Here is a 23,074-nt window from a genome sequence, read left to right on the forward strand (position 1 = left end):
TTAAACAGACTGGTGTGTGTCTCTGTCATTCTTTGTTTACATAAATGTACAGGTACATATAGGGAGCTTTGCTTTTATAAAAATAGGAAACATTGTAAATATCTTTCTGGAATTTGCTTTTCTCACTATGGATATGTATTTCTACAAGTAGATCAAGTTCTTTGTTTTTAAAGCTGTGTACAATACATACCATAATGTAATGGATCCTCATCTGTAGAAGATGTTTTTTGTTTTTGCTATAGCAGATAATATTGCAGTGAATATCCCTGGACGTTTATCTTTCTACAATCTTGTGCATTGTGTAATATTAATACAACTGTAGGATATGAATCAGTGAATTATATATATTAAAAAATGTTTGATTGAGAAGGTGGGAGGAAGGCTCAAGAGAGAGGGAATATATATGCACATGTAGCTGATTCACTTTGTTGTAATGCAGAAACTAAACAACATTGTAAAGCAACTCTATTCCAATAAAAAAAGTTTGATTGATATTGCCAATTGTCTGTTGTAAAGGTTATACCACTTCAGCAGCCTCAGGCACAGTTAAAACCAAGTCAGTCAGTTCATTCACTTAGTCGCGTCTGACTCTTTGTCACCCCATGGACTGCAGCACGCCAGGCTTCCCTGTCCATCACCAACTCCTGGAGGTTGTTCAGATTCACGGCCATTGGGTCGGTGATGCCATCCCACTGTCTCATCCTCTGTCGTCCCCTTCTGCTTTCAGTCTTTCCTAGCATCAGGATCTTTTCCAATGAGTCAGTTCTTCACATGAGGTGGCCACAAAGTATTGGAGATTCAGTTTCAGCTTCAGTCCTTCCAAGGAATATTCAGGACTCATTTCCGGCTGGCTGGATCTCCTTGCAGTCCAAGGGACTCTCAAGAATCTTCTCCAACACCACGGTTCAAAAACATCAATTCTGCAGCCCTCAGCTTTCTTTATGGTCCAACTCTCACATCCATACTGAGAAAAATAATAGCTTTGACTAGTCGGCAAAGTAATGTCTCTGCTTTTTAATAAGCTGTCTAGGTTGGTCATAATTTTTCTTCCAAGGATCAAGTGTCTTTTAATTTTATGGCTGCAGTCACTATCTGCAGTGATTTTGGAGCCCAAGAAAATAAAGTCTGTTACGGTTTCCATTGTTTCCCCATCTATTTGCCATGAAATGATGGGACCGGATGCTGTGATCTTAGTTTTTTGAATGTTGAGTTTTAAGCCAACTTTTTCACTCTCCTCTTTCACTTTCATCAAGAGGCTGTTTAGTTTTTCTTTGCTTTCTGCCATAAGGGTGGTATCATCTGCATATCTGAGGTTATTAATATTTCTCCTTGCAATCTTGGTTCCTGCTTGTGCTTCATCCAGCCTGGCATTTCATATGATGTACTCTGCATATAAGTTAAATAAGCATGGTGACAGTATACAGCCTTGATGTTCTCCTTTCCCAATTTGGAACCAGTCTGTTGTTCCATGTGTAGTTCTAACTGTTGCTTCTTGACCTGCACACAGATTTCTCAGGGGGTAGGTCAGGTGGTCTGGTATTCCCATTTGTTGAAGAATTTTCCACAGTTTGTTGTGATCCACACAGTCATAGGCTTTCGCGTAGTCAATAAAGCAGAAGTAGATGTTTTTCTGCAACTCTCTTACTTTTTTGATAATCCAGGGGATGTTGGCAATTTGATCTCTGGTTCCTCTGCCTTTTCTAAATCTAGCTTGAACATCTGGAAGTTCTCAGTTCATGTACTATTGATGCCTGGCTTGGAGAATTTTGAGTATTACTTTGATAGCGTGTGAGATGAGTGCAATTGTGTGGTAGTTTGAACATTCTTTGGCCTTGCCTTTCTTTGGGATTGGAATGAAAACTGACCTTTTCCAGTCCTGAGGCCACTGCTGAGTTTTTCCAAATTTGCTGACATATTCACAGCAGCACTTTCACAGAGCATCATCTTTTAGGATTTGAAATAACTCAACTGGAATTCCATCACCTCCACTAGCTTTGTTTGTAGTGATCCTTCATAAGACCCACTTGACTTCGCATTCCAGGATGTCTGGCTTTAGGTAGGTGATAATATCATTGTGGTTATCTGGGTCATGCAGATCTTTTTGTATAGTTCTTCTGTGTATTCTTGCCACCGCCTCTTAATATCTTCTGCTTCTGTTAGGTCCATACCATTTCTGTCCTTTATTGACCCTGATGCTGGGAAAGATTGAAGGCAGGAGGAGAAGGGGATGACAGAGGATAAGATGGTTGGATGGCATCACTGACTTGATGGACATGAGTTTAAGTAAGCTCCAGGGGTTGGTGATGGTCAGGGAAGCCTGGTGTGCTGCAGTCCATGGGGTCGAAAAGAGTCGGACACGACTGAGTGACTGAACTGAACTGTACTTGCATGAAATGTTCCCTTGGTATCTCTCATTTTCTTGAAGAGATCTCTAGTCTTTCCCATTTAATTGTTTTCCTCTATTTCTTTGCATTGATCACTGAGGAAAGCTTTCTTATCTCTCCTTGCTATTCTTTGGAACTCTGCATTCAAATGGGTGTATCTTTCCTTTTCTCCTTTACCTTCAGCTTCTTTTATCTTTCCTTTTTCATTTGCTTTTGGTTAAAACCAAATCCTGATTTAAATACAGTGCTTTCCAAAAGGAGCTTAGGAGAATGACTGGTTCTGATCTGTGACAGGTAAAGGATAAATTCATCCTAGAAACAAGGAAGTCCTCAAAGACTAATGGGGTCTTGTCAAAAGGATACAACAAGCAAGGTGGAAGAGGCCATATTTGCAAACTGACCAAATTGGACATAGCTTGAACATTAAACAATCCCAAACAATAGATTCAGTAAGAATTTCAACAGATCAGTCTACCTCTGCTGTCAGAATCCATTCACAGCCACCAAGTACTTAGCTGAACAAAAACTGCATTTCCTTTTTCCAGAAATAATTTCCTTATGTAACACTTTATGTAATATGATGGCATGTTTGAAAAATTCCCTACACTTGCTTAGATCCATAAGCTAAGGAAGTCCCAAGTATGCCAGAAAACCCTCAAATCCCAAATGTTCACAGGAGATTTTAGGTAGGAGAGCATGGATTAGAACATTTCTGTACTTCTTAGATATTTAGATTTATTCTATGTAATTACCAAAATTACAAATTTACAAAATTAATAGACCAAAAATGGCCAAATAGCAGCAATTTCTTGTTGGTGCATGCTTTAGTGGCAGAGGCTTAGTAGTACATCATCTTTAACTGCCAAACAATCTTTTTTCTCCCTTTGGTTGTAGCGTAAGATTTTCTCAAAGGAGAGAGGAAGGATCTGGATTGATCCAAGTTTAAAGAGAATTGTGATGTGGAGTAGTATTGTAGTTGTCTTGGGCTGTTTCTTCGTATCATAGGTTCCACTCCCATCCCCCTACCCCCATGTACTATGGTTATTCTTTTAGTCACTTATTACCTCTTGTCTCTCTTCTTTCTCAGTAGTGGGAAATGAGGCATAAGGAAAGAACATTCTTCTAGATCTTCTTTTTTCACTTTAAACTCTAGATTGGTCTTTTTGAATAGATTTTTTTGCAGGGTCTTGAAAACTTGAGATTTCTAGTTTCCCTGGTTCATTTGCAAAAATAGCACTTAGAAGTTTACCCTGCAATGCAGGAGACACGTGGAAGAGTACCTAAGCCCCTGTGCCACAAGTACTGAGCCCACATGTGCAACTACTAAAGCCTGCATCCCTCCAGCCCGTGCTCTGTCACAGGAGAAGCCACCGAATGAGAAGCCTGCACCCTGCAACTGGAGAGCAGCTTCAGCTTGCCACAACCACAGAAAAGCCTGCCAGCCACAAAGACCTAGCACAGCCAAAAATAAAAGGGGAAAAAAATTTTTTTTAATGTTTACCCTAGTAACTCATAGAATATGGAAGGTAACATAGGTTAAGGGATTTCAGGTGCATTGTCTTTTATAGAATATGAATAATGAAATAATAATTCATGAGAGATTGGGAAGTAACGTTTAGTGTCGAAGTTATGACATCATAACAAGATTCCTCCCTGGGATATGGCCCTTATAAAAAGGGCCATTAAGAAAGTGACTTCCTTAAAGAATGTTTTCTGAGCAACCATGTACAGTTTTACTATTTCCTCGAAGAAGTTCATTGAAGGACCTTACCCCTTAAGGAAATGTGGTCAAACCTGTATATAAATAGTTTTATTAAAATCCTTAGTTCTTGGCAAGCTGAATCATTGCCACTGTGAAAATTATTGTTTGTGTCCCAGACAGCTGCTCGCGAAGCAATCCTCCATGCCTCTGGAAATGGCACACCTTCACCATCTAAGGACTACTGCATGCTATATAACCCTCACTGGACATCTCTTCCAAGTACCCTAGAAAATGCAGTAAGTAAATCACAGTTTCTATTTATTTATAACAAAATATTGAATGGTGAGAATGAGTGGTTATAGTGTTTCAGTATGTAACCTAATTATAACATTATGATTAATAAATATTTATTGCTTTCGCTTTAGTATTTTTCTCTTTATGAGAAAAACAAATTATAAAATTAAAAAATATCTACCTCAAAGCCTGATTGTCATCAGATGTTTCTAATTAAAGGAACTTTGTGTTAAACCAATGTTGATACTCTCTTTGAATGCCTTTAGGGTGAAATATGATATATATATATAATATTAAAGACACTTCTTCTTTCCAGACTTCCACTAGTTTGATGAATCTGACTACCACACCACTCTGCAACATTTCTGATATTCCTCCTGATGGAATAAAGAACAAAGCAGTTGTGGTACAGTGGGGAACCTGCCATTTTCTGGAAAAAGCCAGAATTGCACAAACAGGAGGTGCTGAAGCTTTGTTGGTTGCCAATAACAGTGTCCTAGTAAGTTATTAAACTATAATAACTTCTTTTGAGTTCTTGATATCAAATTTTACAGGAACTGAACTATATTCTTTGTGTGTGGTTTGGGGCTGAGTGTTTTGGGGGGGTTTTTGGGTTTTGTTTTAAACTTTTGTTTTTCATTGGGATGTAGCCGATTAACAAACAATGTTGTGGTAGATTCTGAACAGTGAAGGGTCTCAGTTCAGATCACTAAGTCGTGTCTGACTCTCTGTGATCCCATGGACTGCAGCACGCCAGGCTTCCCTGTCCATCACCAACTCCCGGAGCTTACTCAAATTCATGTCCATCACGTCAGTGATGCCATCCAACCATCTCATCCTCTGTTGTCCCCTTCTGCTCCCATCTTCAATCTTTCCCAGCATCAGGGTCTTTTCCAATGAGTCGGTTCTTCGCATGAGGTGGCCAGAGTATTGGAGTTTCAGCTTCAGCATCAGTCCTTCCAATGAATATTCAGGACTGACTCCTTTAGGGTTGACTGATTGGGGTCTCAGCCATGCATATACATGTATCCATTCTCCCCCAAATTCCCCTCTCATTCAGGCTGCCACATAAGGTTAAGTAGGATTCCCTGTGCTATAGAGGCTGAGTTTTGAATAATATGATGGTAGTATTCTTAAACATTCTGGATATAAGAGGTGTTTAATTGAAAAATTTTGTTTCTTTTCCATTCCTAAAATAGACAAGATATGTGGAATGTGTGTGTGTGTGTGTATAAAATAGCAGTTTAAATTTATGCTGAAAAGATTCCAGTTTGAATCCTTTTTAATATTATAATATTAAAAATAAAACATGAAACATTTTTTTATAACTTTAAAGAGATATTTGTATTTAATGAATAATTTGTACTTTACTAGTAGTTCATAAGTTTTCATAATATGTTTTTTTTTTTCTTTTAGTTTCCTCCCTCAGGGAACAAATCTGAATATCTTGATGTGAAAATATTGATTGCATTTATAAACCACAAAGACTTTAAAGATATGAAGCAGGTAAATTAATAATTATCTGTTAGATAAAGTTTATAAATAGTACAATTTTGTACTTTAAACCACTGATATTTAAATTATTATATATGTTCCACTTGCTAGTAAGATGGAACTTGCTAGTCTCATTCAAGTCTTATTCAACCCCTCCCCATTTAGCGCAAGGTGTTTCAGAGTCTTGATGTTTGAGAGGATATTTCTTTGTTTCAACCTCTTTAAAATCTTTGTGTCATATCATTTATCTTAATTTTAAATCCTTGAACACAATGTCAATGTGTGAAACACCACACTTTTGCTTTTAATAAAGCAAAGCCTCATAATTTAGACAAGAGACTATATTGTGTTGTCAAAATAATTCTGTTATTCTTGACTGTCTTATATTCCCTGTCCATTCCAGAATGAAATTGGAATACTGCTTCCATACGCTATAGTAAAAAAAAAGTGACTTCCAGTGTATTAACTGTTATTTTGCATTTCAGACTCTCGGAGATAACATTGTTGTGAAAATGTATTCTCCATCGTGGCCTAACTTTGACTATACTATGGTGGTTATTTTTGTAATTGCTGTATTCACTGTGGCATTAGGAGGATACTGGAGCGGGCTCATTGAATTGTAAGCTTAATTAAACTTCATTGTTTTTAAGATAAATGGTTAAAAAATTATTGTCTTTAATCATTTTATCATGTAACAACACTTAAAGTTCTACTTGTTCTCAGAATATAGTGCTGACAACGTTCGATTGCAGGTTTGTCCTCACATAAATCTTTAACTTTTCACTGAGAAGAAGAAAGTCGTAGGTTCCTCTTGTTCTTCTGCTGTCAAGGAAACATTGAAATTTCACCAAAGTCTCTTAAATTAAAATGTTTAATTACCTCACCCAGAAAAGGTGGAGATAGTTAGCATCCTAATGTACCTATTCACTTAGATTGAAAGAAAATAAACAGGGTGGGAATTTTTTCGGCTCCTCCTGAGTTGAATCATTACAGTGTGACCTCACCATTCTAGTCAGTGCTTTAGGAATTGGATATTAATTAAGCATGTCCATGTTTTAATTTAAATATAGAAATTTCAAAAGTACATGAAATTTGGACTTGTCTATTTAATCACAACCTAAACCCAGTGTTCTTACAGTTATGTACCTTTTGCTGTAGATTAAAGGCAGTGTAGAGAAGGCAGTGGCACCCCTCTCCAGTACTCTTGCCTGGAAAATCCCATGGACGGAGGAGCCTGGTAGGCTGCAGCCCATGGGGTCGCTAAGGGTCGGACACGACGGAAGCAACTTAGCAGCAGCAGCAAAGGCAGTGTAGTTTAGAAGAATCAGTTCATTTTCTTAACTCTGAGTAAAAAATTGTGCTCAGAGCACATTATTTTATGCATAAAGGACAATATGTTCACCTTGTGAATTGATCTATAGATTCCACTAAAAAGGGCTTATTTGACGCCAGCTAAAGCTAATAAGCTTATTTGTAATTTCTTAAAATACTAAAATTTGATTGACTTACAGTAAGAGAAATCTAACAAGCATAGATTCCTAGAATATTGAGCTTAAAATATTTTACATATTTGGAAAGCACATTTCAGCATGTGTTAGTCACATGTCTTCACGTAAGTTAGCATTATATTTTTCACTGTTAATCTTTATAAGGCCTAATATGGAAGATCTCCAAAATCATTTTCTAGATTGTATGGTAAAATGTTATAATCTCTGAAAAGCTGCTGATTCATTGAAAATGTTTTTCCATTTAATATAGATTCTCACTGTACTTACATTATTATGTAAACTGTCTCTTTTCTAGAGTAGTGCTGCTCAGGCTGTAATGTGAATACAAACTGTCTTGAGATCTCATTCAGTTCAATTCAGCCGCACAGTCGTGTCCAACTCTTTGCGACCCCATGAACCGTAGCACGCCAGGCCTCCCTGTCCATCACCAGCTCCTGGAATCCACCCAAACCCATGTCCATTAAAATTTTTAAAAATGAAGATTTAGTAGGCTTGGGGGTAAATGCTGAGATTCTGCATTTTTTGACAAACTGGTCCATGGGCTTTGAGTTAGCAAGGCAAGCTTAATGTACCTGTCAGGACGGTCTCCTCCTCAAGAAAACTGGAGGTGGGAGAGCAGTACATACAAGTTGACTTAATCATAAAACATGATGATGTACAAAAATAAAAAATGTATTGCCTTCAGTAACTAGGTTGGGAGAAAAGAGATCTTTTACCTGCAGAGTTAAGGATTTTGAAATTGAAGTGACCGATTGTGAAAGTAGGATAAAGATAGAAAAAACTAAGTGTGTGTGTTGTGGTTGGGAGTGACAGTATAGAGAAAGAGTATTAATCAATGATAAAATGGAAAGTTTCATAAAAAGTAGAGTTATTGACATAAGACCATTTACAACAGCATGGCTGGATTTTGAAGGTATTACTTATGCTAAGTAAAATAAGTCAGACAAAGATAAATACCGGAACATCTCATTTATGTGGAATCTTTAAAAAAATGAACTCATAGATGCAGAGAACAGATTGGTGGTTACCAGGGGTGGGGAGGTGGAGGGTGGGAAAAATGGGTGAAGGTGTTCAAAAGGTACGGACTTCCAGTTATAAAATAAATAAGTCCTGTAGATGTACAACATAGTGACCATAGTTAATGATTCTGTCCTGCATATTTGAAAGTTGCTAATAAAGTAGTTCTTAAAAGTTCTCCTCACAAGAAAAAAAGAAATCTTTTTAACTCTGTGCTGATGGGTGTGAACTAAACTTATTGTGGTAATCATTTTGCAATATATACAGTTATCAAATCATTGTGTAATGCACCTGAAATTAATGTTATATGTCTTCTATATCTTAATTTTACAAAATAACACAGGAACAATTATTTAGCAAGAAAAGAGAGTTAGGCTGAAAGAGAAGGGAAAAGAGAATATGGCTTAGGGAGGGAAAAATTTACCAGAACAGGACCTCATAACCCAGAATTAACCTGCCAAATGAAAGATGTACTTTATGCAAAAATGAAAAATGCCTTGATTCAGTATAAAGACTTTTCAGTAGAGAGTTAAACTCCTGTTATAATAAGCCCTCATATAACTGGTGAAGAGAATACTCCAGTATTCTTACCTGGAAAATCCCAGGCATGGAGGAGCCTGGCACACTACAGCCCATGGGGTCTCAAAGAAGTCAGATACAACTGAGCAACTGAGCATGCATGCATATAACTGGTCCTCATCATAAACTCAAGATGACAGGAAAAAAAGCTTAGCTTCCTATTGCCTGTGATTCTCGACCTGATTTGAATACAGTTTTTTTAAAAAAGATGAGTTGTATTATTTTAACATGATATAAACCTAGAATATATTTTCCTTCAATAAATTATCTGGTATAACCTGAATATGAATATATAGCCTTTTGGTTATTGTGCCTTATATGGGTTCTGTGATAGAAATGTCCTTAAATAAATGTTTGCAATGGACTTATCCAAAGGTGAGCATGTTTACCCACCCAGGTACCACTTTTGTTGAAACCCTGTTAATACGCTGTCATCTGGTGCTATAGTTTGAGGGAGGTACTGTGTGTTCCTCCTCAAACCTTCTCCCTGCTCCTTTCCCAGGCAGCCTCCCTAGAGTCACAGATGTGTAGAATAGTAACCATCTTGATATGCAGTTTTCTGATAAAGTAGCATGTTGATAAATAAGCAATTTAGCAAATGTACAAGTTGATGGAAATAAACCTTTTTTTTTTTTTTTAACCTAAAGTTTATATTGAGCCCAGACTTGGTGAAAAGGATCAGGATATGTGAAAAAGGAACAGGGAACACCATTTTACACTTGATCTTAGCCAGAAGGCCGAGAAGCGATCAGGAATACCATTTTAGTAGACCAGAGTTGAAGGGACTGGCGCTGGAAAAGTACGTTAGTGGCTTCTGTGTAACTGGGAAGAGACAAGGTGACAGAACAGAAACTGTTCAATAAAAGAAGCTTGTGACCCTTTCCTCTTCAGCTCCTGTGTCTGCCTTTCACTAGTTGTGTGACCCCAGAAGGGGTATTGGGAGAATTAAAACAATATTTTGCTACCTTGAATCAGGGTAGGACAAAGCTATGTCTTGAACTTCTTTTGAATCCTTCATAATATGTTGAAGAGCACCATACAGACTTACAGTGAATACTGAGCTGACTGATGGAATAAGTTAGTGTTTTTACATTGAAGAGAAACTGCTTTTAAAAGTAGTTTACTGCCTGCAAGTTGGTAATATTAAGTGTGTAAAAAGAATTGGTTTTTATTTGAAACATTACATCAGTGTAGTTTCCAAATTAGATAATATAAACATCACCAAAAACATTAATTTTTTATGTAATAAATATCTTCTGTTTCAACAGTTTTGTCTCCAGAAAAAAATAGTTTCAAAAGTTAGTGGTTAATAACACACCAACTCTGGAGGGTAGAATTATAGAGTTTTTACTTCTAGATTAAGTATTTCTTCATGGTGTATAACTTTTTAAGTATGTTAACTTTGTAACCAGAAACAACTTTAAGTTAGTATTACAGATAGATTTTAAAAATAACTGTACTTGGCAGAGATTGCTGAAGTTTCTGTGTGTGTTTATGCAGGGAAAACATGAAGGCAATGACAAACACTGAAGATAGAGAAATGAGGAAAAAGAAGGAAGAATATGTTACTTTTAGTCCTCTAACAGTTATAATATTTGTGGTCATCTGCTGTATTATGATGGTTTTACTTTATTTCTTCTACAAATGGTTGGGTAAGAAATCATTTTACATTTGCTACTTTTTAGCATACGATCTTTTCATTTACTTTGCCAGATATATCTTTTCCTTTAAGGCATTCAACTGGAAAACTTAAGTGAATAATTAAAAAGTGATATTAACTTTTAAACTGTCGAAAGTGTTAGGTCGCTATTACTCTGAGATTAAAAAAAAAATTCTGATTTAAAATACACTGTGACTCAAAATAAGAACACTTCTTCATGGACAACCTGAAAGAATTGCTACGGTCCCTAAGTTTTCGTCTCTGCAGATAAAGCATAATAGACTGGGGGTATCTAAGCAGAAGACTAAGGATTTCTTGGTAGCTATATACAGTTTCATGAAATAGAAGATTATTCAAATTATGAATTTATTGCTTCTGCTTATTCCTAAAGTGTGATTGGTTCTTGTTGTCAGTTTGCAAATCAAAATGTCGTGTTGCTTAAATTTTGTTTTACTTGTGTGAACATTAAGATCATACTACATCTAAAAACACACAGGTACTTGCTTGTAGTCTAGAGAGTAAATGATACTTTTTCCTTTAGGAAGGAAGGGGTCATAGCTTGCCCATCCCCTGAACAGTCTACTTAGTGTTCTGATAAGATGGAAATTTGCCATTTGTGGCCAACACATAGCAGAAAGAGAACAGAGCCCAGGGAAAAAGAGAGTGTGCCTAATGAGACTTAGCCAGAAACTCTTTGTGAAAACCACCACAGGCTACAAAATGTTTATTTAGAGAATAATAGTATAAGTTTCTGGAAAACTGAGGCCTTGGGTTAGTTTCACCTTAGTTTTCAATTTCTCCTCTCCTATTGTAGCAGTTTTAAAACTATACTTATATATATTTCCAATTAGAAAAAAATATTCTTGGAATATCACTCATATTTCAATATGTTGCTGAGAGAGTGGATACCAGTGTGGTATTTGTACTATGTCGTCATTGCACAGCTAATTTTTCTGTTTTAAATTCTCAGCCTTCAATTGTTTGTCTGACCCTCAGTTGATATATTTAGTGGTCTTTAATAGAACAAAGAGATTTCTCTACTTTACCCTAAAGCATGTTTTAGTTTTTGGTAAGGGATTTCCTTAAACTCATCACTATTTAAAAATTGACCCTGTTTATAACTGTAATTTTCAGTGTAGGAGGAGGAAGATCATTAAACCTCATGGTTATCCCATGACATGGGGTCTAATTATGACGCTGACAATGGTGTGTGATATTGTGAAATTTAATATACTTTCAAATGGTTCCTTATGGCTAAAATTGATGTCGTTTCTTAATATGTTCAATGTATTAGATTGCTAAGATTCTCCATACCATTTTATGTTGAGTCATGCTCGAGAAAATAACTAAAGATGGTTGTATTTACCAAATTCTCTCTCATGCCAAATCATTTTCTTAGGTATAGTAGGATACTAAAACTCTGGTAGGGCTTCCAGGAGCATGACTTCCACTAGAGTTTAAAATCTTGGTTTGGAGACCTTTGGTGGATGACTAAACAAACTCAACTTGGCAATCTTTGATTGTCATTCTTACTACTTAGATTGTCATATATATGCAATAATAACATAAGCAAATGAAAAAATATTTTGTCCAAGACCACCAATTAGAAAATGGTTAATTTACTGCCCCTTATTTACTGTCTCTAGTTTGCTGTCTTTTCTCACGTACAAAACAAAGTTATAGTTTTCTGAAATATAGTGGTTTTGCAAAATTCAGTTAAAATGTCTATTTCCATTGTAAAATTTTGAGAAATTTCACAAAGCAATACTTTTAGAGTATGATAATTTCTTCCTGTTTTTAACAACAGCAAGATCAAATGTTTTTAATTTTAAGTAATTTTCAACCAAGTATAGCTAATATAGAAAAACATTTGTGAATTTTTATACCTTAATATCATACCTAGACAATGAGGTTTGTTTAAGTGGATTTGGTTTTACCACATGTAAAGTTATTAGAGATGAATTCCACCATAGGAAAATATAGACATCATGATTAATGTCTAAGGTAGGTGGAAGTTCTCCTCTTTAAGCTTTTTAAAAATATTTTAGGGACACATGTATACCTATGGCCGATTCATGGTGATGTTTGGCAAAAGCCACCACAATATTGTAAAATAATTATCCTTCAATTAAAATAAATGCATTTTTTTAAAAAGTAAAACATTTCCACTAAAAAAATAAATAAAAAGTATTTAAAGTGGTTTATTAATTCTTCCATTTGTTACATTTAAATTAAATACAGATGTCTACAACTCACTTCATAGACATCTTTAACAAACATGTGACTTTGAATCATTGAATGATAAAATGCACAGCTACTATCTTAAATCCTACCAATGTTTTCTTAGGTCAATCTCTGAAGGCAAAAGAGATAAAAGCAAAAATAAACAAATGGGACCTAATAAAACTTAAAGCTTTTACATAGCAAAGGAAACCATAGACAAAACTGAAAGACAGCCTATGAACTGGGAGAAAATATTTGCAAAAGATGCAACCAACAGGGGTTAATATCTAAAATACACAAACGGCTCATGCAATTCAATATCAAAAAAACAAACAACCCATTCAGAAAAAGGGCAGAAGACCTAAATAGACATTTCTCCAAAGACGACATACAAATGGTCTATAGACACGTGAGAAGATGCTCAACATCACTGATTATTAGAGAAATGCAGATCAAAACTACACAAGGTTTCATCTCACACCTGTCAGAAAGGCCATCTTCAAAAAGTCTACAAATAATAAAATTTTTGAGGGCGTGGAGAAAAGGAAACCCTCCTATCACTGTTGGTGGGAATATAAATTGGTGTGGCCACTATGGAAAACAGTATGGAGGTTCCTTAAAAACTAAAAATAGAGCTAACGTGTAATCCAGGAATTTCACTTCTGGATGTTTATTCTAAGAAAACAAAAAACTAAATAGAACATATATATGCACCCTTATGTTCATTGGGGCTTCCCTAGTGGCTCAGACAGAAAAGAATCTGCCTGTGTTGCAGGAGACCCAGGTTCAATCCCTGGGTTGGGAAAATTCCCTGGAGTAGGAAATGGCAAACCTCTCCAGTATTCTTGCCTGGAGAATTCCATTGACAGAGTAGCCTGGTGGGCTGTAGTCCACGGGGTTGCAAAGAGTTGGACATGACTGAGCAGCTAATACTGCCTTTCTACTTCGATGTTCATTGTGGCGTTATTTACAATAGCCAAATTATGGAAGCAACCTAAATGCTCATCAATAGATGAATGGGTAAAGAAGGTATGAGATATATATATATAATGGAATATTACTCAGTCATTAAAAAATAATGAAATAATGCTATTTGCAGTAACATGGATGAACCTAAAGATTATTATGCTAAGTTAACTCAGACAGAAAGACAAATATGATATCATGTATGTGGAATCTAAAAGATAATACAGATCAACTTATTTACAAATTAGAAAGATAGACATAGAAAAGAAATTTACAATTAAAAGGGAAAGGGAAGGGATAAAGGGATGAAGTAGCAGTATAGGATTAACAGATATACCCGACTATTATAAGCAATGTATATTATATAGCACAGGGAACTATATTTAATATCTTGTAATAGCCTGTAATGGAAAAGAATCTGAAGCTGTATACCTGAAACTAATACAGTATTGTAAATCAACTGTAATAATAAAATTTTTTAAAAAAGAAAAAAATGCAGAGCTAGCTTCAACCCGTAAAGAAATCCTAGTAGTGTGTAGTGGAGCTGAAACAACACGTGAAATACCACTCTTAAAGCTCAAGATCTAAGTATGTTCAGTTTAGTAACCAGTTCAGATTATGATATGGTCACTGCATTGAAAGTATTACGATCTAATAAGAAAGTTAAAGAACTAATATTAATGGTATAAAAGTTTTCTTATCATGTTTCCTCTGTTCTCATATAATTTGGTGTCTTTTTTTCTAGTTTATGTTATGATAGCAATTTTCTGCATAGCATCAGCGATGAGTCTGTACAACTGTCTTGCTGCACTAGTTCGTAAGATACAATGGGGACGATGCACGTATGTATCTCTTGTGAGGAAGCCCATAATATTGGTTTTTGTAATTTAAAACAATACAAGGAAAAATAGGAGCTTTGTTGTAAACCTGTGAAGTCCAATATACATGTTGCTATTTTAATTAAAAATAATTAAAATTAAATAAAATTAAAAATTCAGTTGCCCAGCCCCATTAGCCACGTTTCAAGTACTAAATAACTACATGTGGCTAATGGCTGTGGTATTGGACAGCACAGATATAGAGCATTTTCATCAATACAGTTCTATTGAACTGGTGAATATTTTATTATGTATCATTCATTGTAGTTAAAGTTTAAGGCTTTAAAACTGACTTTTCAAAAACTTTCTTCTCACTGTGGCAGACATTCATTTGTTACATTAAGTGAACATTGTATTTCATCTTTAGGGTAAATTAATTTATTTCAAACTATCTTTTAGGATTACCTGTTGTGGCAAGAGCTTTGAAGTGAGACTTTGTTTTCTCTCTGGACTGTGCATAGCATTAGCTGTTGTTTGGGCTGTATTTCGAAATGAAGATAGGTATGAATACTCATTGTATTTCCTTTTAGCTAGACTAAGGATATGTTGTTTCGTATTTTGCCTTGATAATTGTTCATCATGGATTTTTTTTCCCCCCAGAACATCCTAGTCTTGAAACATGCTAAATACTTAAATAAAGAAATCTTGTGCTAATGGATTTGAGGTTGTCTAGAGAAGGAAATATAAAATAGGATTTAGACATCTAAACTGAAATAGGCTTCAAAAATACACTTTTTTATGGTATAGCCACACAGCGAAGTGCAATGCAGCTGTCAAGAACGAAGATTTCTGTGAATTGATATACAGTGATTTCCAGGATATATTTTTAACTGAAAAAAGCCAAATATGCAAGAATATCTAGCATATGCTACCTTTCATGTGAGAAAGAAAAAAAATATAAGAAAATATACAGGTTTCTGTCTGTTTGCAGGAAGGATAAACAGAAAATAATTTTAACAGTTTATTAATAAAATTATTAAAACCCCCAAAGATGTAATGGCCCAAAATTTGGGAGCAAAGTTCATACAATTGTAGGCAGCTCCAAGTATGATAATCAGTTGGTAATTTTTCATGCTATTATTTCTGGTAGAGTTTGGTGTGTAGCTCTCATTTCCTTTATGCTTTAGCTATCTGGATGTATATTAACATCGTATCCTTTGTTATGAGCTACCTTTCTAAAAAGAGACATGTAAAATTCAAAGATTAAGGATAAATATGTACTTTTGTCTGATATACTTCTGAAGCAGGCTTTCAACTTTTTCTTAGCACAGTAGTATTCATTATTCTACTAGAACAATAAAATATGAAGACTAAGAGGTTTTTCTGTTGTTATAACTGCTACTTAATAGTTGAATAGTCAAATCATAGCAATTGAACAGTATTGCTTTAGTGATATGTTTCTTTTGAAATGTTCCACTTAAAAATAAATGGGTAAAACAATAGAGTAATTTCTTTTGATTTTAGGTGGGCTTGGATTTTACAGGATATCTTGGGGATTGCTTTCTGTCTGAATTTAATTAAAACACTGAAGTTACCCAACTTCAAGGTAAAGTAGACTACTTTGCTAGCTAAAATATTGCTTTCTTTTTAAAACAATTTTATTAAGATATAATTTACATATAATTAAATGCACCTATTTTAAGTGTACAGATTATCAAAACTTTACAAATATGTAACTTTGTAACCTCTATCCCAATCTATTATAAAATATTTCTTACCTCATCAAAAGCTCTATCATGCCCTTTATCAATCAGTCCTAATCCCCAACCCAGGAGACCACTGATTTTCTACATAAAATATTTTTTTAACATAAAATATTTTTAATCATTCACATACTATGCCAAATTCATATAATCCGTACAAGACTAAAATCAGGGAAGAACATTTCTTTGCTTCAGTGATTCTTTTTTAAAAGAGTGGGTTGAAGCAGATAAAGTTTTAATGTGATTTATAGAATAAAACTACAAATAGTAATAAACATTAAATGCCTTAAAAAGTAGTGTTTAAATGTATGTTACATGTTTATTTGAATTTGCAAAATAATATCTCTTAATTTAAATATGAGAAGTTTGACCTTTAAATTTGTTTCTTTCTTCAACAGTCATGTGTGATACTTCTGGGCCTTCTTCTCCTCTATGATGTATTTTTTGTTTTCATAACACCATTCATCACAAAGGTATGATATTTTTAAATGCATAGGAAACATACTAAAAGATTAGAATCTTAAATATGCTCTTAGAGTATTGATTTTCCAGATGTTTACCATTGACTGGGTTCTAATTCTCTTAAGAGAATTGTCATTAAAATTGGCCTTTTACATCACGTTATTCTGCCATTGAACCAAATAACAGCCATAGGCAAAGCATGGACACCAAGCTAACTGAAATAGTTATAGACGATACCCTGGATGGTCTCTTTAGCAACTGTACATATTTCTTTCCAGAGAACTCTTAATGACTTTCATTGGACACTAGGGATTTGAAACCTGTGAAACCAGTTAAGCTATCACTAATGTGCTCTGTAGAAGGATGAATTACTTGACTTCCGTTTCATCTGAGCGGAATTTGTCGTCAGCTGTGGATTGTCATGTGGCACCGGGAACTCTTAAAAACTGTGACACTAACAGTGAAACAAATCGAGGGAAAAACTGTCGCTTTCTGCACTTTGGCCCCATCTTACCAGTCTTTATCAAGGGCAATATTTTAACACTAATGTTTCACAGGTATATACTCAGCTAGTGTAGGACGGTTGTGCATCCATGAAAGGATCAAAGAAGAAGGTGGCCTTTGGGTGGCTGTCATTTCTCCTACTGCCACAGAGAGAAGTTTTTAGAGGTAGAAATGAAGTCTTTCACCACCTTCCTATCTGCAAAGATGTGTGTTGCCATAAGCTGTCTTGAACGTGGGATGTGTCCTAAGAGATGGCAAGTTGGATTGCCAGAAAGCCAGTCACTAGTAGTTAAATTTTTTTTTTCCCCTTGTAAATTTGCTCACTAAGGTCATTGGGGTTTTGAAATGGACTATAGAAGATTCCTGGAAAAAAAGAAATGGATTCTAGACTGGATGCATAAATCTGTGCCATTTCCTTAAAAAAAAAAAAAAAAAAAAGGCCTTTTAATATTTTAATAGAGGATATTTTTAAGCCTTTACACCATTTTGCTAAAAAAAAAAAAAAAAAGCTTCCTGATTGATGTAAACATGAGAATGTCTGTAAGTTTTCTTCCTACACATTTTAAAGTAACTTTTCTTCCTTTTATAAAACAATAAATATTTGTTGTAGATAATACAGACAGCAAAAAAGAATGAAAAGCTGTCATTGCTTCTTTCATTTCTGTAACCCTAGTGTGAGACTAAGAAAGAGCCCAACACTGGAAGTCTAGAGACCTAAAGTGTAGATCTGTAACTCTATAACCCTGAGCTGCTAGTCACTTAGCCCTCAGTTTCCTGATCATTTGAGTGAGGGAATATTGCTAGCATTCTATCCTCTGTTTCCATCAGTAGAATTCTTTTGGTTGCTTCTGCCAGAATCCAACCTAACTTTTCTATATGAAAGAGGTCCCATCTATTCAGAATACGTGCAAAGGCCAGGGAGGGCCTGTCCTCAGGAGAAACTAGACCCAGGGGCACATACTCTTCCTTCCTGCTTCTGTCCACCTTTTCATTGTCTCAGACTGGCTTTTTCCACGAGGTTAGAATCATAACAACTTGAAACTCCTAGGTTTCAAGTTTCAGCTATACCACTAGCTCCTCAATAAAATCATGGTGCTGTCCTTAGAAAAAGGGAGAGGTGTTCAGTGAGTGTGGTAGTCCTTCATTATTGGCCCGGTTTTTCTACCTTGTCCCTATTCCTATCACATGAATGTGTTATTAATTATTGCTTAATTCTTCTACCTTGTCCCTATTCTTATCTCATGAATATATTACTAATTATTGCTTAACTCTTCTACTTTTCCCGCTTTGAGTCTCACTTTCTAACTTTATATCATTTTTTTATCCTTTGCCAGTTTCATACATTTAGTATTTTATAATGACTGCTTTTTCCCCTAGTCGTTTATTCTTTAACCTCTGCTATCTGTGAAATATCTACATTTCTGATATTGGCTATGATGGCATAAGACAAACATATGCCCCATTGGGGAGCTAAAATTGCAACTAGGTAACAAATGCAATTAACTGTCCCAAAATACAGTACCTTTTCATGCTTTAATGGTGAACCATCTGGCTCATTGACTTAATTTGCAATGGTAACCTAAAAAAGCATAGAACTAGTATTATGAATTATAGCAAAAGCTGTTAATTTACTAAAGCATATTTTGAAGTTCGGTCTAAACTTGTTCTAGCTTGTGTCAATTTATTTGGTTTAAAAATGTTTCTATAAGTCACTCCATCACAGATCTCATAATGAAAGTAAAGCACTCTCTCTACAAAACCATTCCCATAGGTTAATGGGTAGTCACACCATATGACTACCCGTTTAGGCTTCCCTGGTGGTTCAGACGGTAAAGAATCTGCCTGCAATACAGGAGCCCAAAGTTTGATTCCTGGGTTGGGAAGATCCCCTGGAGAAGGAAATGGCAACCCACTCCAGTATTCTCACCTGGAGAATTCCATGGGCAGAGGAGCCTGACGGGTTACAGTTCATTGGGTTGCAAAGAGTTGGACACGACTAAGTGATTAACACTTTTATACCATATGACACTTACATTGCACTGTGAACATAAAAGCTATAACTAAACTCTTTCCTAAAAATAAATTTTCCATTGTGTTTTAACACTAGTATCACTTTATAAATGCCAAACTTGTCTGCCAGCAAACTATGTCCATTCTGTACACATAAAAATGTCAGGATTGGGAATTCCCTGGTGGTGGTCCAGTGGCTGAGACTCTGCGCTCCTGATGCAGGAGGCCTGGGTTCGATCCCTGGTCAGGGAACTAGATCCCACATGCCACAACTAAAGCTCTATGCAGCCAAATAAATAAAAATAAATGTTTAAAAAAAAAATGTCAGGATTTTAAAGGTATATATGGTAATAGTATAAGATGTCTTTGAGTCTTCGTTCTTCTGTGCCTAGGGAATTTTTCTTCTTTTTTTTCATCTTTGATCTCACTGACTAGAAGTGTGACTTCTAGTAATATGATCCAATGGAAAAGATTGACGTGCTCTTTGGAGTTCACTCTTGTAGATTTGCCTTAACACTGTCTTCTCAGTTTGGTTTGTTAGGCAAATCAAAATGAAAATCAAGATACATGATTTCTGATTTTTGTGGTTTTCACTGTAAGTTTCAAGAATTAAATAGTAGACATTCTAAATATCTTCTTGACCCTGGTATTAGTAGATTTTTAATGAGTTAGCAGGGCAGGTAGCCATAGGAGTACAGGTAGTAAGAGCCTGTCTTGGTTTTTTTTTTCCTTCATCTACCACCATACTTGGTATAGTGTCTTGCAAATAGTAGTTTCTCAGGTAGATATCTTTGAATGTTTGAGAGGATGTCAGTAGTAGTCTTCAGTTAAATGTTTTAAATAGCAATTTGAAAATGAACCAAAATAAGCTCTTTATCTGGAAATTGAATCACATCATAGGAGTTTCCTGTAAGCAACTGTATTTAATATTAGTTTATTTTCATAAGCTCCTGTGATTTAACCCTTCTGTAACCCAAAGCTTAACATGAGGAAAAGATTTCTGTAGCCAAGGAATTTATTCTTTTTTCTACTCAACTCAGGTATCAGTGAAATCCTCTTAAAAGTAAACTCAGGTAATTTATTCTATGCTCCCCACACCCATGGAAAATAGTATAGCTAATCAATCAAATTCTCCCAAAAATTCAGCGTTTATTTATCTTCCCATGACCTGTTTGGGGCATTATTTTAAGTGTAAGATGGGTGCTCATACAGTCTTAGCTTGCTCCATCTAAATGTTTCCCCTCTCCCCAGTAGACTTTGCTGTCAGGAAAGAACTTTTTAATGAATTTCTCACACAGCCCACATAAAAAGACCTTAGACATGCACAAGGAAAAAATTCTGCTAAGGTTAATGCTTTGATTGGTGCATTAAGAGCAGGCAAAGCTGAAATTGGACAAGAGTCAGGATAGAAACATGTTCTCAAGTTCTTTAGGGCTTGATCTTTTCGAGTTTGGCTTCATTGTTATTGTGGTGAGTAGACAGAAGCTTAAATATGTATTTAAATAAAGTCATCGATTTATTACAAATCTGTATATAGAAAATTTCAGTATTTCTTCTGTCCCTGTTCATTGTTATTGCTAAAAATAACTATGACACATAGTATATGACATAAGTAAAAGCACTTAAAATGTATAGCCCATAGAGGAAATGCTAGATATTAGTTGTCAGTATAAATCCGTGCTCAAACCTTCAGTTGAATAATTTTTGTGTGGTTCATCTGTAAGTTTCTCTTATTTGTTGAGTTCTAATAAAGTGGAGTAGCATGCTAGGTGAAATTTGTTTTAGATAACTCCAATTTTTGCTATCTACAGAGACCATTTTAGGAAAAAATCAGTCTACAGATGACTTTCCATCAGCTTATGGTAGGCCATAGCCATGGCAGGAGATCATGAATGTGTGTGTGTATGTGTGTTCAATCATGTCCAACTCTTTGCGACCCCAAGGACTGGGGCACACCAGGCTCCTCTGTCCATGGGATTTCTCAGGCAAGAATACTGGAGTGGGTTCCCATTTCCTTCTCCAGGGGATCTTCCCAACCCAGGCATCAAACCCATGTATCTCAAGTCTGCTGCATTGGCAGTCAGGCTCTTTACCACTAGCGCCACCTGGGAAGCCCTAGGTCATGAATACTGACAGATTGTTCACTTTAAGTAATTGAACAATTTCTTTTACCTTTCTTAATTTTAGAATGGTGAGAGTATCATGGTTGAACTTGCAGCTGGACCTTTTGGAAATAATGAAAAGGTAGGGGTGGCAATTAAGTACAAATGGCTGCCAGTGTATTTGTGTGTGTCCAGTTAATAATTTTGCCTTCCGGTGTAATTCATTGGTCATGTAGTGCATGTTAAGTTATTGTAAAGCTTTGTTTCTCACAAAATATAGCCCTTTTGTTAGTTATTCTAAATTATTAAATACCTATTGACTTGGGTTTCATCCTAGAATGATGGAAACTTGGTGGAAGCCACTGCTCAACCATCAGCTCCCCATGAGAAAGTAAGGATTGTATTTCAGATATGTTCATTGGACTTTAAATCATACCCTCTCAGACAAGACTCTTCTTTGGGGAAAAAAATCAAGATTGTAAAAAAAAAAAAAAAAAAAAATCTCTTTCAAGGCCTGAGTCCTCTATTTTTGGTAAAAAGGAAAGAAAAAAACGTTAGATATGGGGATATTGGATTCATACTCTTAATCCTACACGTGTGTGTTGGGTTTTGTTTCTCCATAACTGCATATCTATGTCTTTCAAGCTTTCTATATATTCAGAGTATATATATGTTTAATTTATGTTCTCTGATTTCAAGCTTTTTTCCTCCTCATATTTCTAAAATGTTAATTTTAAAACATTAAGTTATTCTAACATCAATCCTTCCCTTTCTGAAGATATGGGTAAAGATTCCTAAGAGGTTTATTGGTGGTCTCTCTCTTTTTTTTTTTTTTGTAATTACAGTTACCAGTAGTCATCAGGGTTCCAAAACTGGCCTATTTCTCAGTAATGAGTGTGTGTCTCATGCCAGTTTCAATATTGGGTTTTGGAGACATCATTGTACCAGGTAAGCAGTTGTTTGTAACAATTTGAGTGAAAGTAGACTGATGATTTAAAATTGTCAGATGTACAGTATCAGATATCAAATGTTAAAAGTTACTTGCTCTTTAAGTATTTCTGGCTAATGCTAGAGCTGGGATCAGTGACAGGAATGGAGAAAAAGTGTTTTGATGGATAGAAGATAAAGCCCAAATAGTAACAACCAAAGTATATCTCCCATGGCTCAAAAAATGCCTTAGAAGAAGTAACTAGGATCACCAAGAAAGTATATCATAAATCCCCTTTAAAAGTTGAGTTTAATAATGCCAAATATATTATAATTTCTGTTACTTATGTTTTTAAACAATAGTTATTTGTTTAAATTAAGTTATTTAAACTAAGCAAGGTTGTGATAAAGAGGAAAACACCATAGAACAACAGCTTGTAGGGCATTATAATACCAAAAAAATACAGTGTTTGGTGGAATTGATTGCCTTCTCCTAGAATGTCTGCTCTGACAGTTACTGCAGTTTGGCCTATTCCTCACTGGGCTACATATAGAATAAACTTAATCCCAGCCCAGGAATAATATAGTATAGAAGTGATTAATAATGTTTCTCAGTCAGCTGGTAGTGCGTCCTTCCTCACTTTTCTTACTGTCTCCTTGT

The 23,074-nt window shown here is 35.4% G+C and overlaps 1 protein-coding gene across 2 annotated transcripts in view; it reads left to right on the top strand.

Moving 5' to 3' along the window:
- Positions 1 to 23,074, top strand: part of SPPL2A (signal peptide peptidase like 2A) — a 51,939-nt gene that overhangs the window by 14,925 nt on the left and 13,940 nt on the right. The window contains exons 2-13 of one of the 2 annotated variants that reach the window (XM_065941892.1): positions 4,267 to 4,382; positions 4,697 to 4,879; positions 5,797 to 5,886; positions 6,360 to 6,493; positions 10,479 to 10,630; positions 14,573 to 14,669; positions 15,105 to 15,206; positions 16,170 to 16,251; positions 16,807 to 16,881; positions 21,572 to 21,628; positions 21,824 to 21,877; positions 22,332 to 22,434. In XM_065941892.1, the coding sequence (XP_065797964.1) occupies positions 4,332 to 4,382; positions 4,697 to 4,879; positions 5,797 to 5,886; positions 6,360 to 6,493; positions 10,479 to 10,630; positions 14,573 to 14,669; positions 15,105 to 15,206; positions 16,170 to 16,251; positions 16,807 to 16,881; positions 21,572 to 21,628; positions 21,824 to 21,877; positions 22,332 to 22,434 (1,180 nt within the window). In that variant the 5' untranslated portion in view covers positions 4,267 to 4,331. Of the gene's footprint in view, positions 1 to 4,262; positions 4,383 to 4,696; positions 4,880 to 5,796; positions 5,887 to 6,359; positions 6,494 to 10,478; positions 10,631 to 14,572; positions 14,670 to 15,104; positions 15,207 to 16,169; positions 16,252 to 16,806; positions 16,882 to 21,571; positions 21,629 to 21,823; positions 21,878 to 22,331; positions 22,435 to 23,074 lie in introns of both variants that reach the window. The other variant, XM_065941891.1, reaches the window with a different exon arrangement.

Source organism: Muntiacus reevesi, chromosome 7 (assembly GCF_963930625.1).
Source record: "Muntiacus reevesi chromosome 7, mMunRee1.1, whole genome shotgun sequence".
NCBI lineage: Eukaryota > Metazoa > Chordata > Mammalia > Artiodactyla > Cervidae > Muntiacus > Muntiacus reevesi.